Source organism: Castor canadensis, chromosome 8 (genome assembly GCF_047511655.1).
Source record: "Castor canadensis chromosome 8, mCasCan1.hap1v2, whole genome shotgun sequence".
Classification (NCBI taxonomy): Eukaryota; Metazoa; Chordata; class Mammalia; order Rodentia; family Castoridae; genus Castor; species Castor canadensis.
In genome coordinates, this window is record NC_133393.1 from 43,963,105 (window position 1) to 43,981,413 (window position 18,309).

The 18,309-nt window shown below is 38.8% G+C and overlaps 1 protein-coding gene across 2 annotated transcripts in view; it reads left to right on the forward strand.

The window, feature by feature from the left end:
• Window positions 1–18,309, forward strand: part of Mak (male germ cell associated kinase) — a 63,529-nt gene that overhangs the window by 5,824 nt on the left and 39,396 nt on the right. For both annotated transcript variants that reach the window (XM_074082906.1, XM_074082908.1), the window contains exons 2-6: window positions 4,349–4,675; window positions 12,462–12,516; window positions 13,524–13,645; window positions 15,657–15,736; window positions 18,023–18,155. In XM_074082906.1, the coding sequence (XP_073939007.1) occupies window positions 4,575–4,675; window positions 12,462–12,516; window positions 13,524–13,645; window positions 15,657–15,736; window positions 18,023–18,155 (491 nt within the window). In that variant the 5' untranslated portion in view covers window positions 4,349–4,574. The remainder of the gene's footprint in view (window positions 1–4,348; window positions 4,676–12,461; window positions 12,517–13,523; window positions 13,646–15,656; window positions 15,737–18,022; window positions 18,156–18,309) is intronic.

An 18,309-nucleotide genomic window follows, 5' to 3' on the forward strand; every position in this document is an offset into this window, starting at 1 on the left:
CCACTTTACAGATCCGTTCTTAAAACACCTGGTTGGAATCTGGACCTGGTCTGATATAAAGCAATTCACTTTCCAAATTTACTTTTCAAATAAGCAACACTTTAAGGTAAATTTCTGTCATTGAAATCATAATGAAAACAAGTACAATCACCCTGCCATAAGGCTGGCACTACTTTATGTGCTACTTTAGCTTTGTAGCTGGTTATGTACTTGAAAACTCTAGAGCCATGTGACAATAAAATGTGATAACTGATCAAAGATGAGAGTCTGTCCTGGAGGGGCAATGCGGTAACCATTGTGATTGAATCAACCACCAAAATTGGACTAGGAATGGGTCATTTTTTTTCTTGTGACAGTACTGGGATTTGAACTCTTGGCTTCACACTTGTTAGTCAGGTGCCCTACCACTTGAGCTACTCCGCCACCTAGAAATGGATCGTTTAAGTATTGTATTCATCTTCAGAGTGGGTAAAAGGACATCATGTGTATGAATTAACCTTAAACCTTTCAGAAAAAAAGGTAGTGTGCACACAGTGTGCATAGAGTGCTCAAATGATAGACTGGGGTAAAACATTCATAACAATCAAATTTAAGTTCTTTGTTCTGTTCATATTGTTCTTTTTTTCTAACATTTGTGGGCTTGAAATTACTTCCAAATGAAAGTTTTTATTAAAAATTAAAGAGCTTATATATTAGGAAAGAAGTTTTTGAAAGAAAACAAACAAACAAAAAAACCACCCACAACTCTATAGCCTAAGCTGAATAATATCATAAGCAAATCATTGTTATCTCTATTTGCAGATCTTGTTAATTTCTATTAAATAGAAAATTCAGAATAGAACTATATAAATGTTACTATACATATTAGTGGATATTTTTAAGATTGTGTGTGCATTAGCATATCTGATGGTAATGCTGTTTAAGAGCCATGTGTTATCTACTCTCAGGGGTTTTGTGTTTTATATTTCTTGGCCTTGGTCAGCACCTGTAGCTTCTCCTGTGCAATCAGCGTCTGACTCAAAGTCAACCAAGGCTCACTGGCATGGTATTCAGCCAGTGCGGGTTGCTGTAACAGAAGATCATAGATAAAACCAAGGTGTATTTCTCACAGTTGGAGGCTGGGATGTCTGAGATCATAAAGGCCACTTGCTGGTTTGCAGATGGACAGCTGTCTTCTTGCTGTGTTGTTACATGGTGGAGTGGCCCACACATGAGGACTCATGACTTAATCACTTTCCAGAGGCCCCATCTCCCAATACCACCTCCTTGGAGCTAGGATTTCAGCATACGAATGTAGTGTGAACACAGGCATTTAGAGTATAGGTTAATGGAAAGTTTTGGCAAAATTGGTGTTGACTGAGTTCTTGGGTCAACGTCCACTGTGACTTTGGGCAAGGCACTTAACATTTCTGGATTTTCCAACTGCTCTGTTTGCATTACAGAACTGTTATGGGACTTGCATGAGCACCCTCCAGGAAATTATCATGTGCAACATAATGTTATTGAAAAATTAGAAATAACAGGGAGCCTAAAGTGCCTTGCTTATATTGGCATTATTTTTATTTTTCATATTATTATCATTTCCTAGTTACGAATCATAAGTAAACAACAGTTTTCATGAAAGAAAGCATCTATGACTACTACTGGAATAGTAGCTTATATGTTACATACATATAATATCTTTTTACAGTTAAGAATATATTATATATGTCTGTAATATGGTGTTTTTACACATAAAGGGGAAAAAGGCAACTATATCCCTGATTCTTATCATTCACAGTTGCTTTCATAATAAATGATGCAACCACAAAGCTTAATTTCTCACCCCTATCACCTGATAGCTGCAGTAGGCAGTGGCACTGCCCCTGTATTGCATGTAGTCTTCATCCCAGTACCTGGCTGAAGAGCAGCTGGCTCTGGGACGTGTCATATTCCTGACCAAAGGAACAACCAGGAATCCTAGGATCAGTAGACCTGACATGTGTTGCATCCGCTCTAATTGCATTGGCTAGAGCAAGTCATATGACCAAGTGGGGATAAAACACATGAGCATACTCTATCCCATTGGGCAAGTCAAGTCAAAGGCAGTGATGTATGATTCTGTTTAGCAGGAACTGAAAATAACTGGGCACAAAAATACAATCTAAAGGCTGAGGGCATGACTCAAGTGGTAGAGCACACTTGCCTAGCCCTGAGTTCAAACCCCAGTACCAATGACAACCACCAAAAAATAATATAATTTATTATCCTATGTTTTTCCAATTCTTTGTTTAAAAGTACATATCAGTTTCAATGAAAATAAGCAACAATTTATAGGAAAGCATTTGCCATTAAAAGAAAGTTTTGAGTTTAATGACTTTCAGAGATGTAACAGCTTTATTTTGGCAACTTGTATTGAGAACACCTGGAAGATTGCACACTCCCATATCGTTGGGCTCCTTTCCTAAAAGCTTCCTGGGGTTTTTGCTGTACACAGATGGGCAGATGGGTTCTATTTTGGTGTGCTGTATCCAGAGTGTAAATGAGCTGGCGTCTTGAGGAAGAATGCCAAACTTACCCCTCCTGCCATTGGCAATTGGAGAGCTTGGGAACATTGAGAGACACTACCACGGGATGACATGGTCACTCATTTACATGGGTCACTCACATGGTGTCACTGGGACAGTAAAGAAATTTTAAGCAATTTACCTAAGCTTTTTACTTTATTGGGTTTTTTTTTCATTTTTTTATTTTACTTTTTGCATTACTAGGGTAGTTGATGTTTTTGCCCTCCTTTTAGTTGTAATAGAGTGTGTATCCACGTCTGTTGGTGTCTTTTTTGCGGTAGTGTGCAAAACTACTCTGTGTGTGTGTGTGTGTGTGAGAGAGAGAGAGAGAGAGAGAGAGAGAGACAGAGAGAGACAGAGAGAGACATGGGAGGAAAAGGAAGGAAGAAGGAGAAGGAGGGTCAGAGTGTTTCAAAGATTCATATTCATAGTCTCATGGGGTTTTAGATGTGGAATATCCTTGTCCCAGTTATATAAATTAAGGTTCAGTAGAACCTTAATTAAAGCTTTGTCCATGATGCAGGGTGTTGGCAGCTGGCCACAGTTCAAACCTCAGTCTTCATTCTCCTAATCCAAACTCTTTAATAGTTCAATGAGAAGGAGCTTTTGAAATTTTTACACTTGTGCCTCTCGAACTCCATTACAATCACATATATTGCTAAACATGTATGTGTGTGTAAACAGTCCTACATTTCTCATTCTTTTGTGTGAATCAAGTGTGATACTAATTCCTAATTGGTACTTAAGTTTTTCTTGGTTTGATGTAGAATAAAGTAGTGTATTATTCAAATAGAATATGAAGCTCCTTTTTTTGGTGGGACTGGTGTTTGAACTCAGGGCCTTGCTCTTGGTAGGCAGGTACTCTACAACTTTGTCACACTCTCAGTCCTTTTTTGCTCTAGTTATTTTTCAGGTAGGGTCTTGTGTTGTTTCCCCTGACTGTCCTGGACTGAGATACTTCTACCTAGGACCTCTTGAATAGCTGGGATAACAGACATGGGATATCACACATGGCTTACTTGTTGAGATGGGGATTTTGCTAACTTTTTGCCCCAGCTGGCCTCAAGTCTCTATCCTCCCAATCTCCATCTCCCAAGTAGGTGGGATTATAGGAGCAAGCCATTGAACCCACCCCTGAGGTTCTTTTATAATGCTATTCTCTTCATGTATAAGTTTGCTTTAAATTTACCTGACCTAATTAGTAAGCTGTATCCAACTAGGAATTTTTTGTGGTATTGGGATTTGAACTCAGGGCCTCACGATTGCTAGACAGGCCCTCTACCACTTGAGCCATTCCGCCAGCCCTTTTTTGTGTTGGGTATTTTTGAGATAGGGTGTTGAGAGCTATTTCCCCTGGATGGCTTCTAACTGTGATCCTCTGCCTCTTGAGTAGAGAGGATTAAGGAGTAAGCCACTGGCACCCAGCTGAATTTTTTTTTACAAAGAATATGGTTTTAAACTTAATATGCTAAATTAAATATGGTGCAAAAGTTGATTCAAATAACGGGTATAGTCATATTTTCCAAGATTGTACTTGGAATAATATAGACTATACAGCCAATAAAAAAGAATCGTACGAATCATTAAACCAGTATTGAACAATCACTGCGTAATGCAGGTGAAGCGTTCAGCTAGTGAATGTTACCAGTCTGCTGTATGTGGCGCTTCACATAGCACAGATAACTTGCTGACAAATGGCATTTTCATTATTATCCGTAACTTTTCTCTGTGCTGTAGTCTGTCAGTAAATGTTTTACAGAGACTCTGATGAAAACTCATCTTATTTTCACTTTCTTTTACAGGGTGTTCATAAGAATGGAAGCAGTGTTTCTTTGCCACACTCCTTTCTACTGGATCTCATGAACTGGCATAATCTTGAAGAAGACACTCCATTTAATATGACAAACCTGTCACCAGTATAGCAACAAGAGTGAGGGCAAACACGAACAAAAATAAAGTAGTATTTAAATTTATATTCAACAAGGAAGTCATTTCAATCAAGACCTTCTGCTGCCTTATTTTTGCAAGATGAACCGATACACGACCATGAGACAGTTGGGGGACGGCACATACGGGAGCGTGCTTATGGGGAAAAGCAACGAATCTGGGGAGCTGGTGGCTATCAAGAGGTATGTGGGCATACCTGTGGCTGTCCTGTGACACTTGAGTCTTTGTTTTTTTTCTTGTTTGAGAATATTTACAAGCACAAAGAGGTCTGCTTCAGACCTCATGCTCATGTGACTAAAGAAGAATGCCATTCTGGAAAAAAGAAAATTACTGAAGAGGAATATCCTGCCAGTCCTTGTATATATTTAATTTTCTGCTTTGTACAGATACAATGACAAACTGAAAAATTTAGGTGCTGTCCTTATGCATAAAACATTTAGACTGAAACTAAAAGTGATGAATTTTATTTTTCAAATTTAAAGTTGAGTACAGAGTAGATAGAGCTTATTGTTTATTTAAGACAAAGTCCTCAAAATAAGATGATATTCGTAAGGTCAAATTGAGTTCTGAATGGTATGTAATATTTTCCTGAGCATACCAGTTAAATAGAATTATATATTTCTTTTTAATCTATTATATTTATCTATTGCTACATAACAAAATACCCCACAACTTAGTAATTAAAATAATAACAGACATTATTGGTTCACACTGTTTCTGTAAGTTAGGAATTTGGAAGTGGCTGAACTCGATAGATTTGGCTTGGGGTCTCATGAGATAGCCCTTGGATATCAGCCAAGGTCAGACATGCGAAGGCTTGACTGGGGCCTGACAATCCACTCCCACTATTTGAGTTTGCTAGGGTTATACCACAGACTGGGTGGCTTAAAAGGTAGATGTTTATTTTTTCACAGTTCTGGAGACAATAATCCTGAATTCAAGGTGTCAGTACGGTTAACTTCTTCAGAGGCCTCTCAGGATTAAAATGACTGTGTGAAATACTTTTCATAAAAATACGTTTGTCTATAAAAATATTTTTGCAAGGTGAACACTGGTGGCTCATGCTTATAATCCTGGCTACTTGGGAGGTTGAGATCAAGAGGATTGCTGTTCAAGGCCAACCCAGGCAAATTACTCGAGAGAACCCATCTCCAAAATAATCGGAGCAAAATAGACTGGAGTTGTCGCTCAAGTGATAGAGTGCCTGCTCTGTGAGTGGGAAGCTCTGAGTTCAAACCCCAGTCCCCTCCACCCCAACACACTCATACACAATCATTATTTATTTATTTATTTATTTTGGGGAGAGGAACTGGGGCATGGCTAAAGTGGGAGAGCACTTGCCTAGCATGAACAAAGCCCTGCATCCAATCTCCAGCACCACAAAATAATAATAATAATAAAATAAGGAATAATATTTTTAAGGCCTGGGATGATACACACAAAAATTCATGATAGCTGTGGCTTCTGGGGCAGGGGGCAAAAGAATGAAAAAAGTGGAGTTGGGTCTTGTGGTGGTGTGGAAGTTATCACCATTCAATTTTGTTTGACAAAAGGTTCATTACTCCTTTTAGATGGCAAAAACATGGTGTTTATTTAAGTGATCCTTTCATAAAGTAGGGAATTGGCCTTACTTTTACCAACCTAGGTGAAGTCCTGGGAGCGTTGAATGCCCAATGCTATAAGAAGTCAAATATATTGAGGGATGAGAAGGCACCGTCAATAATGTAGGAATGTTTTTGCAGAATGAAATATAAAAAGTCTATCCCAAAGTAATTTAGAGACTTATTTTTATCGTGGTACAAATCTACCATTGAATTATGTATTTTAAATGATTGAATTGTATGACATGTGAATTGTATCTCAGCCTGCTGTTGTATTTTTAAGTCATGCAATAGGCAGTCCAGGCCAGTGCCTTCTCTCAATGCTGCTTTAACAGACATAGGCTTTTCTATTTAAAAAAAAAAAAGTGCTGCTGCAGCTCCAGGCATTAAGTATGAGTTCCAAGCAAGAAGAAATAGGAAGAGCAGTTAAAATTATTGCACTTTTTTTTTAATCTGAGGAGCAAACGTTTTCCCACAGCCCTATCCAGAGACTTCTAGTTACTTCTCATTGTCTTACCTCACTACCAGGGAGGCTGGGAAACTGAGTGCTTAGCTGGACATTTTGTTTGCCTGTATAAAAGCTGAGCTCTATCACTAAAGAAGAAGAGAAGAAGGCTTTTGGATAGTCAGCTCACAGTGTCTGCTCACAGTGTCTATATTAAGTGTCTACTATATGCCAATGTTCTAAATGAAGCAAAACAGAGCAAAAATGAATGAGAGGTCCTATGGAAGACTTGAGAAAATTTAAAATTTCACACAGCACATAATCATTAAACCCTTATTAAGGGCTGGGTATGGTGGCATACATCTGTAATCCCAGTTCCTCAGGAGATAGGGGTAGGAGGATCAAAGTCTGAGGCCAGCCCAGGCAAAAGTACAAGACCCAATCTGAAAAATGAACTAAAGAAAAAGGGCTGGGCACATGGCTCAATTGGTCGAGTACTTGCCTCGTAAGCATGAAGTCCTGAATTAAATTCCCAAAAAAAAAATAGTAGGACAAAGTGAAGGTAACACACATACATTAGACACATTACTCTAATGATGAAAGCTAACAAATTCCACAAGCCATAACATAAAGTGTGCTAATTCCTATGATGGAGGAATATTGGGTCCCAGGGAGCACAGAATTGATGCTGCAGAAGTATCATGAAGACCAAGACTTCAGGGCTGGTGCAATGGCTCAAGTGGTAGAGCACCCACCTAGCAAGTGTGAGGCTCTGAGTTCAAATCCCAGCACCACCAAAACAACAACAAAAAAAGACCAAGACTTCACAAATGAGAAAAATATTTTTAAAAAGAGGAAGGGAAAGAATGTTGCAGCTAGTAAGAATAGTGTCTATGAAGACTTGGAGGCAAGAGAGAGTGACAGCATGACTGGAGCTTAGTAGGTGAGAGAATGTGCATGGCTAGAGTGTAGATGGTGAGTGGGCCTATAGGAGACAGGAAGCTGAAGGGTGAAGTCAGGAAGCCAGGTAGAGGAGCTTGCATGTCTTAAGGACTAGATGTCATCATGAAGCATTTTAAGCAGAAAAGATGATATGATCAAACTTAGATAGATCCCTTTCTAAAAGAGAGAAAGCAGTCAAGATTGGACACAGGTGGCCAGTTATAAGGTCAGTGTTAGAGGTGATAGTGGCCTTGTCTAGGAACACAGCAGTGGGGATGGACACGAATGGACACAGGACATTCAGGAGGCAGGTTTTGCAGAAAGTGGGCATGGGGAAAAGGAGCAAAGCGTGGGCAAGAGTCCAGACCAACTCCTGGGGTCCTGGCTTACAGGACAGTGGCAGTGCCATTCACCATTACAGAAAAGGGAAGTCATAGGCTGAGGGGGAAAGCCAAGTTTAGGATTAGGCATAATGACTATAGCATTTAAATCTCCAAACAGAGGTCTAGTCTGGTGATTTGGAATTGTAGGTTGAACATCTCCAGTGCAACAATCTGAAATCCACATGCTCCATATCTGAAACTTGCCTAGTGCCGACATGACACATAAGGAGAAAATTCCACACCTGACCCTATGTGAAGCCATGTGAGATTGCAGATAAAATGCAGGCACAGAGCCAGGCACTGGTGGCTCATGCTTGTAATCCTTGCTACATAGGAGGCAGAGATCAGGAGGATTGTGGTTCAAAGCCATCCTGGGCAAATAGTTCACAAGACCCTATCTCAAAAAAAAAAAAAATCACAAAAATAGGGCTGGTGGAGTGGCTGAAGGTAAAGGCTCTGAGTTCAAACCCCAGTACCACAAAAAACATCAGGCATGCTAAAAATAAATAAAATAACCTTTAAACTGTGAGTATAAGGTATATATGAAATCTAAATGAATTTTGTGTTTAGACTTGGTTCTCATCCCAATATATCTCATCATGTTATTCAAATATTCTAAAATTCCAAATACAAAACTCTTCTCTTCCCAGGCACTTTGGATAAGGAATACTTGACCTGAATTAGTTTCTAGATGATAATTGAAACTATATATGAAAACAACTCACTTACTGTAACACCCAGTCGGGACCATCGTCTTAGGCTTGGTGGTATAAATTTCAATACTCCCAACTTAAACCATAAATATTCCCTACAAAAAATAAAATAAACTCCATGCTGAATAATTCTGCAAAGCAGATGAAGAAAAGCTACCTATGCTTAATCTTCACAGTGGGTGGTAAACATGTCTGCTGGAAGGACAGGTGATTATCTAGAGGGTATTTTTCATTCTAAAAAGTTTCTAAGTGGAGAGCCAGGAGCCACATGTTGGGGATAGTTGTGGGGGCTGCTACTGGCACAAGGCAGGCTTGGTTAAGGATAATGTCAGAGACAAATGGAGAAGAGGCTGAATGCTAGCACAGCATGGGGATAGCTAGCAGAAATGTGTGTGGCCTGACAGATGATGGGTGACGGACAGGGTGGTTATAATCTGAGACTATGAACACAAGGAAGAAAATTGGTGCAGTTATGCACCCTACAACAGCATCTCCATCAGCAACGGACAGTACGGACCATATAAATGCAGTGCCCAGTGCCCTACCAGCTAAATTTGTGTAAGTGTGTGGTACAATGTTTCACGGCATTGAAACTGCTTAAAGATGCAGTCATCTAATGTTATCCTGTTGTTAAGCTACAAGTGACTGTACTTAATTCAGTCAGAATAGCTTTGAGCAGTCTAGAAATGCAGTCAAAACTAGCTAGGATATGTTGGAAAGTGATTGGTTAGAATTTGGAAGACCACTATAAACAGCAAAATAAAAGGTCAGGGGGAGCGTTAATTTAGAGCACTGCTAAGAAACCTTTTCTTATTGTTGCCATGTTCATTTTCTTGTGGTGCTGGGGAATTGAATCAACATTCTTGTGCATGCCAGACACTGCTACCATTATTTTTAAAAAGCTCAACAGCCAGGTGCAGTGGTACATAACTGTAGTCCCAGCTGCTTAGGAGGCTGAGGTGAGATGAGTGCTTGAGTCCAGGAGTTTAAGGTCAGCCTGGACAACATCGTAGACACCATCATAATGATGGTGATGATACCAAGACTCAGGACCACATTTCAAATTTTAAGAAGCTATAATTTACCATTCATGCTAGAATATGGTGGCAAGATTTCCTCACCCTATTGAGATAAATGTTTGTTAAGCTCTCTGCCCTTTAAGGACTTGAGAGGCAGTTCCATTTCTGAGGTTTTCTGTCTGTGGGAGCCCATGTCCTCAGTGAGCCCAGCTTTGGGTGTAGAAATTCATGCAGTCATTTAGCATATTTATTGAGCAGCTACCGTGTGCCAAAAATCTGGGCATATGGGAGTGTCCCGAAGGAGCTTACATCTGGGGAGAGGAGGGAAAGACAGAGCTAAGTGTGTCATACTCTAGAGCATGTAGGTATGGGGGTGCTTCGGGGAGATGTACAGCAGGAAACAACCTTGTGGTATAGCACCATTGTTTTCTTTCCATGAGTAACTTTGAAAATGAGCTCAGGGTCTTAAAGAAGTGAGGGTTGGCCTGAAGTGGCCTTTTATGTCCTCTTACCTACCAGTTCCTCCTCCTAGCATTTTCCTTCTGCCTGAAATTGTTTTCTGTCTTCACGTGCTAGCACCTCCTGTCTCTGAGGTCTCAGCTGAAATAATTACCTTATTAAAAGGGACTAGCCAATAACTAAATCTTAAGGGTCCCCATGCTGTTCTAGCTCATATTTCCTATACCTATTTTCTACTTCTGTTTACTAATGGCTGTGCCCTCCCTTACATGGGAAACACCATAGTGACATCTCTGATCTGTTCATTGTTCTGTCACGCAGTGGACGTTGGATGAATGATTCAAGAAAGAACACAGCAGGGAATCTAAAAGAAAATGTCTTTTCATGGCTATTGTTAGAAACTGGGTTGTCTTTGGGTAATTATTGTGCAAGAATGTTTCTGTATTTGTAGTAGATGCATGCATCATCTTAGAGCAGTACTGCTAGTAAGTAGTAATTGCTTGAAAGAAAGCATCTAGTAAATATAGATGAAGAAAGCACAAGCTTTACAAGTAGAATCTACATTTCAATTATGACTTAATTATGAAAAGTAAGTTGTATATGTTTTTATCCGGCTTCTAAATGACTAGATACTTTTTAAATTCTGCAATTATTTGTTTAAGAATAAGCAGATTATGGGCCACACTTGGCAATATAGGATTATAATCACGGCTCCACAGGAAGCAGAGATAAGAAGATCATTCAAGGCTAGTCTAGGGTGGAAAAACCCTATCTCAAAAATAAGCTGGGGTTCAAACCCCAATGCCGACCAAAAAAAAAATTATCAAATGCAAGCTAGAAAAATAAGCTGGGCATGATGGTGCATGTCTATAATCCCAGCTATGTGGGAGGTCAAGGTAGGATGATCTCTGTAGAGCACTTGCCTAGCAAGAGAGAAGCCCCAAGTTCAAAATCCACTACCACAACAAAAAAGGAAATAAATAATAAGTAGATTATATGCGCAGTTTGGGGTAGGGATGATATTTTATTAAACTGTTCTTTACAAGTGTATATTCTTAATTCTGATTGCCAAGAATGTTGTCAAATAACAGCAGTGATGCCCTTCATGTTTTAGGATTGAGCACAGGTAACTGGTAAAAATAAAATGCGTACTCACTGAGCGCTGGACTACCAGCTTGTGAAAGCTTTCCTTGTGTAGTGGACACTTTATGGCTAGGAATCTGAGGCCCAGGGAGGCTCTGAGGTGACTCCACAGCTCATGTCTTGCTGTAGTGCTGGGCCGCCAGGCCTTGCATAGCAATTTACCTGTGGATAATGACCTGTGAGGCTGCTGAGTCAGAAGACCAAAAACCCTATGTTCTCCCTCCTATGCGGACTTTAAATCAAGGGCAAATGCAGCAGTGTGGTTGGACTGGGATCACACGACAGTGATAAGGGCAGAACAGGACGTGCCTGAAACTGAGGGGGAGAGGGGAGAGAGGGTGGAGGAGGGGGGTAGGGTGGAGAAATGACCCAAACAATGTATGCACATGTGAATAAATGAATTTAAAAAAAAAAGAACGATTCTCATTAGTAAGGTAGCTCCAAGCTTCTGGAGAATCTTTTAGAACATCTCAGTAGGGATTATAATACTAAATGAAAGCACAGAGCATACTTGATTTTTATTTTTCATAGACTAGCCTTCTAATTTCTATACCTGAAGAAACATTTTTAGCACATGAGGCTTGTCTTTCCTTAACTCCTGTTTTGTGTGATGACTAAAAATCCACTCATAGAAAAACACAACCTCTACTGTACACAAAGTGGAATTACTTTATTACTTAAAAAACACACTTTTGGTATATGTATCTCTAATGGTAATGGGAGATTACCATTGGGATGGGAAAGGGGAAGTAAAGGACAAAATAGAGAGAGAGAGAGAGCACTATTTGTAAAGCTCAGTCATGTCTGAATTCTTGCTGATTTGTGAATCATTTAAATGTACAGGCCTCTCATCTACAGCTAAGGTAATGATATAAAAGCTGCCAGATGAAATCCTTGACTAAATTTAAAACAAAACTTGTTATTCTTTCCCTCTTCCCTTCTGAAGTATAGGGTTTCATATTTATCTTAAGTTCCAAAAAGAGAGGAAATGTGGAATGGCCCTTTTAGAAAAGCATTATTAAACTGACTTAAAATGTTAAGAACTCACCCAGAGGGGTTAAAGCCGAGTGTTATCAAACACGACCTGGGCAGGAGCCTTCACCCAGCAGCGCTGAGGTGTAGTGGGAGTCATGTGTCAAGGAAGAGGAAGAGAGGTGCCACACCCTGCCAAGAGTAGACCAGTAACAAAGAAAGAAACCAGTGTTGTTGTTTGTATCTTGGAATCGTCAACCATGAGCACCAACGGTTCTTTTTCTACTTCAGGATGAAGAGAAAATTCTATTCTTGGGATGAATGTATGAACTTGAGAGAAGTTAAGGTAAGGTCTTAGAAATGAGAAGAGTTCAGGGCCCTGACTTACCTGACTTACCTGAGACAGCAGCTCTGGAGGTCACCCTGTGTGGGAGGCCTCTAGAGACAGTGCTGCTTGTTTTCCCTTTTTCTTCCAAAAGTGACTTCTCATTTTTCTTGCTCTGATGTTAGTGAAGAACAGAAAATACCATATTTGAAGGTTCTCTCTCATTTAGAAGGACATTTTAAACTCATATCAAAAGAAGGACAATTTTTTAAATTGCTACATACAATTTCCTTTTATTTTAACTATCTGACTGACTTGAATAAGTTTTCAGAGACATTTTCATGGTTAAGCCAGAAAAAAAAAAAGACAGATGGATTTTATGACCAAGAAAAAAAGTGAATGATTAAAATGTTTGGTAGCTATCGTTGGCTTGGTTTATTTTTGTACTCGTCTCTTGAAACATTTGCTATTTATTTAAATAGGTGTACCAAAATAGCTTTAAATTATAGAGGTATTAAAATATAATTGTTAAGAATTGAAGCAACAAAAAATTACTTCAGGTAATTATTATACCTACCATTAATGAGATTTTGCCAGCTGTAATTTGCTTTAAGAATTTAATACTTAGATCCTTTCTTGGTTCATAAATGTGATGAATTCCCTCAAATTTTGTCACATTATCTGTCTGATGAGAAAAAAACAACAACAGAATTTAATGCTTTAGCCAGGTGTGATGGTACACACCTATAAGCCCAATTACTCAGGGGGAGGAGATCAGGAGGTGGAAGTTCAAGGGACCCCATCTCAACAAATAAGCTGGGCACAGTGGTTTACATTGTAATCCCACCTACATGGAAGGCATAGGTAGAAGGACCACAGTCCAGGCAAACAATAAAAACGAAACACACAACTTCTGGAAAATAACTAAAAGCAGAAGAAGGCGGGGGGCACAAATTTGCCCTACGCGTGCCAGGCCCTGAGCTGAAACCCAGTACTGACAAAGAATTCAGTGTTTTGCTGTTTTGCAGTCTCTGAAGAAACTTAATCATGCCAATGTGATTAAACTGAAAGAAGTTATCAGAGAAAATGACCATCTTTATTTTATATTTGAATATATGAAAGAAAACCTCTATCAATTAATGAAAGACAGGTAGGTCTGTTTTATGAAACTGAATTTTTTCCTGTTATTTCTTGTGTGAATTCCTTGGATCCTTTCAATATGTCATACTTTATGAAAGATAAAGGCATCACTTCAAGAGATGCATTTAGTTAACCAGTTCTGTTATTCTGTCAAATAGCAGCAGGAACACTACAGAACCAATTAGAAAGAACCACCATTTTCCTGTTGCAATTCTTTAAAAGTCAGGGAAATATTTCTTACAAGCACACTGACACACTTTCAGAAATAAAACTCTGTAGTGTAATCTTCAGTAATACAGCTGGCGTTGGGCAGAATTGGGGAAATGTCTTCATTATCCTCTCAATCACCTTGTGAAAGGTTAGCTAGAAAAGGACAGAGAAAGTCATGAAGTGACTTTCAGGAGAGAATCTAGTAAACTCATCATAGAGCGCACAAGTGAGCTGTAAGACAATGTGTTACTAGCCCCAAGGAAAGCCTCATTTTAACTTTTAAACCTAGACAAATCTCAAAAGTCAAAAAAATTAAGTTAGTTATTGGTCACTTAAATTGGTGGCCAGGCAGAGATTAGCATTCTGCAGCTTTAGTTTAGTCCTTATTAGGGTCTTACTGTAGACATTCATAGGTGTCATTTAAAGCTGCATTGTCTCCTACAATAGCCACTAGTTAGATGTGGCTGTTGAGCTCTTGGATGTCCAAATGTGCTGAGCATGGTGACGCATACCTGCAACCCTGGCTACTCAGGAGGGAGGGACAGGAAGATTGCAAGTTTGAGGCCACACTGGGCAACGTTAGTGAGACCCTATCTCAAAAACAAAATAAAAACAAAAGGACTGGAGGAATAACTCAGGTGGTAGGGCCCTTGCCTAGCAAGCACCCATTACCATAAAAGATACACAAAAAGTGTAAGTTAAACTATGCCGTAAATGTAAAATAGATTACATACCAGGTTTTTGAAAACTTGGTTTGAAAAGCATGTATTAATAATTTCTTATATTGTTTGCATGTTGAAATATGGTGCATATTAAATTTCAATAAAATATATTATTAAAATTAGAGCTAGGGCTGGTGGAATGGCTTAAGTGGTAGAGAACCTGCCTAGCAAGCATGAGGTCCTGAGTTCAAACCCCAGCACCACAAAAAAAAAAAATAATAAGGCTGGGTAGAACGCTTGCCTAGCATGCCCAAGGCCCTGGGTTTGATCCCCAGTACCCCAAAAAAACAAATTAAGTGGAGAGGGGAGAGACGGGGAGAAGCTGATTGATGGGCACTGAGGTAGGAGTAAGAAGCTCTGGCATGCAGGTGACTATAGAAGTCCACTATGTGCTGTGTATCTCAAAAAGCTACAAGAAGGAATTATTAATGTTTTCACCACAAAGACATAATGTATGTCTGGAGAGATAGGTATGTCCAACCTGATTCATACAAAGCACAGTGCATGCATGTGTCAGAACATCGCAAGGTGCTCCATTGATATGCACAATCTTTATGTGCTTAGGTATCAGTTAAAAATAAATTTAAAATAAAAATCTTAAAAGGAATTTAAAACTTCACTGTATCTATTTTGTTTGCTTCTTTAAAATCTGGTTAGAAAAGTTATCAGTAGTTGCCAATGCGTAAGTGGCTCTCATTTGTGACTCTTCTGTGTTTCTCTTGGGCCTTTCTGATGGATGATACAGAACCAAAGCATCCTGACATTCTTCAGGCCACCTAACACTGGTGTGCACACCTGGCTTGTCTGACAGTGGTATAGTTTCCAGTTTACTTTGCTCTTCTTGGGACGGTTTAGGATTTAGCTGTTGGATATTTATGTGATTCATTCAGTGTTGGAGTGGAGTTTTCATAAAACATCAAAATGAAAAAATTCTTTTTTCATGTTTTAAGTTGATAATCTCTAACACTATAAATCTGTAAATTACACCATTAATCAGTATCCTGAGGCCAACAGAGGCAAGAGGAATACCTACATCCTTTGTATTGGTTGCTCATCAGAATTTCCTATTTATTTATTCCTTTCTTCCAGAAATAAATTATTCCCCGAGTCAGTCATCAGAAATATTATGTATCAAATATTGCAAGGACTGGCATTTATCCATAAACATGGTAAGTGTCTCATTTCCCTGCCTCCGGACTGTCAAGGTCACATACAGGAATTGTATGTCAACTGTTAAATGTTATATTGGATAGCTACATGTGTGGGTTGTGTGCCTATGCACATTGATTGTTTTATCTAAAACTTGATACTTTTTATAATTCCCGTAGAGTGCCTGTAGTCTGTAACTATCTTCCTCTACAGCAGATGTTTTAAGAATGTGACCATTAGTCTGTTGTCTCCGTCATCATAAGCCCATCCTGTGACCTCATTCTCCTCCCCCAGTCGTCATGAACATGTAAGAAGTGAAAAGTCCCTCCTTTTGAAAAGATTGGAATTCTTCAATCTAGCATGCCACTAACCTTTAAGTAATCTACAGCCCCTGGGGGTGGTGTTTTACAGCTGACCTTAGTATTTCCATTTAGTTGGATCTTTGAGTAAAATTATAACAGATATTTATTCTTATTTTCTATGAATTTATTATTTCTTTAATTTGTTAACTGTTGTTTATCTATTAGACCAAAATAATTATTAGCTCAAAAGTTAATATGGTTGTTTTTGTGAATCACTTAGATGCTCAAGTATTAAGACAGAAAAGAGCATTAGCCCATACTGCATTCTGAACACAGGCAGACAAACGCCTCCATCCCTGCCTCCTTTCTGTCTCATCTTATATTGTACCTTTACCTTTCTCCTTTCTTCTCCAACTGCTACAGAAAATAATTTATCTCCCAAAAACGCTATGTTGAATTCCATACTTGTATGGAATTTTTTATTAGAGATGAAAACTATTGTGAATAACTTTAAAAGTCTAAGGCCATAGTTAATATAGACCCTCCATTAGTAAAACTCAGTAATTTACTAAGTATGTAGAAATCCAGGATTACTTGCTGTTTTAATTGTTTATATTGGACTGCTCATTAAACAACCTTAGATTAAACACTGATTAAACTCTTGATATTTGCCTGAGTTGACTGATGCTATCATCAGCTTCCAAGGCATAAATAGGCAAAGGAGGAAATTAATTTAGGATTTAAAATTTGTGTCTCGAAGTAAATAACATATGAATGATAACTTGGAGTTGACTGTAGGTGATACATAGTGATTTTGGAAGGCAGGTTCTAAGGACAATAAAATATTTTACAAAAACCAATTTATTTTTGCTATAGATAAGCATCTCAGATGTTATACTTTGAAAAATAGACACTTGCACATAAAAGGTGTCAGAAAGGAGAGTACTAAAATAGGACCAAATTACCAGCATTAGTAAGAAAGGGGAAAACCTGAGTTAGGTAAATATGTATGTGTTTAGTTCTCTAAGACTTCATGTTTCATTTCCATTCCTGTCTTTACATTATGAAAGTTCACTGAATTTCTCATGGACATTAGTGAAATGTCTCTTCTAGCTATTCTGATTAAGATGTATCAGTTAAACTCAGAGCACAAAACTTGCACATATCACAAAGGTCAAGTCCATGCTGGCTTAGAAGTGATTAAAACATTTAGGCTTAGGAGTCCTAACCCAAAGCTACATGAAATACCTCTTGGAATCACCTATAGTCCTCTGACTAACAAGACCAGTAGAATCTGTGCATCTGTTCACATGGTACACCCGCGATCGCCCTCAGGAAAAGACTCCTCAGGTCTGATCTTCAAGGAAGGCTGCATCCTGTTCTCTCTCCTGGGTTTCCTGATTGTTTTCTTTGGGCTGTCCATTAGCCGTGGTAACCAACCATTTATTGGATATGTTGAATGCAAGCATTATAATTATGGGTGGTTTAATGACACAACCACTGAGCTGTTAAATAAAATAATTCTAAATGAAATTTTGACCAATGTCCTATTCAAGTAAGTGATAATACTCAAATAATCTAGTGTTAGACTATAGTGTAACAGTGGCAGGCATAAGCCTGATCAGGAAGCATCCCCAAGCAGTGATTAGGTTACTTCTGTGGGTCCAGACTTCTGTCTCTTACACAGTAGTGATGATAACACCTACAGCTTCCCAAAGACTGTGGAAACTAGTGGAAGTCACAATGCCCGTATCTGTCCCTGTGCCTGAACCTAGTGAAGTCTTGTGCACATCAAACAGGTGGCTGTTTGAGTGCTCTTACTACCATGTGGCCTTTCATGCCAGAATATTTTGAGGTCAGGGTCCCCACATTCTGCCACTTTTTAGACAATAGGTACGGTTTGTGTTTCTAATTACAATAGAGGCTCAGTTATATTTTGCTTATGAACCAAATAAACCTATGTTTAAACATTATTATTATCCTTTTTCTCTCTCTCTTGCCAAGGCTTTTTTCATAGGGACATGAAACCAGAAAACTTGCTTTGTATGGGTCCAGAATTGGTGAAAATTGCTGATTTTGGACTTGCACGAGAATTAAGATCACAGCCACCATACACTGACTATGTGTCTACCAGATGGTGAGTGATTCATGCAGCCCTCCCAAGGCATCCGTTTATGTTGAAGTTTTCCTATGATGAATAGTTACTGTTTTTCTTGAGGTTTTGATATGTAAAGCAAAATATTGAAATGAATTTTATATTGTTTAAAGAGAGGAAAGAACTGGCTCCTGAT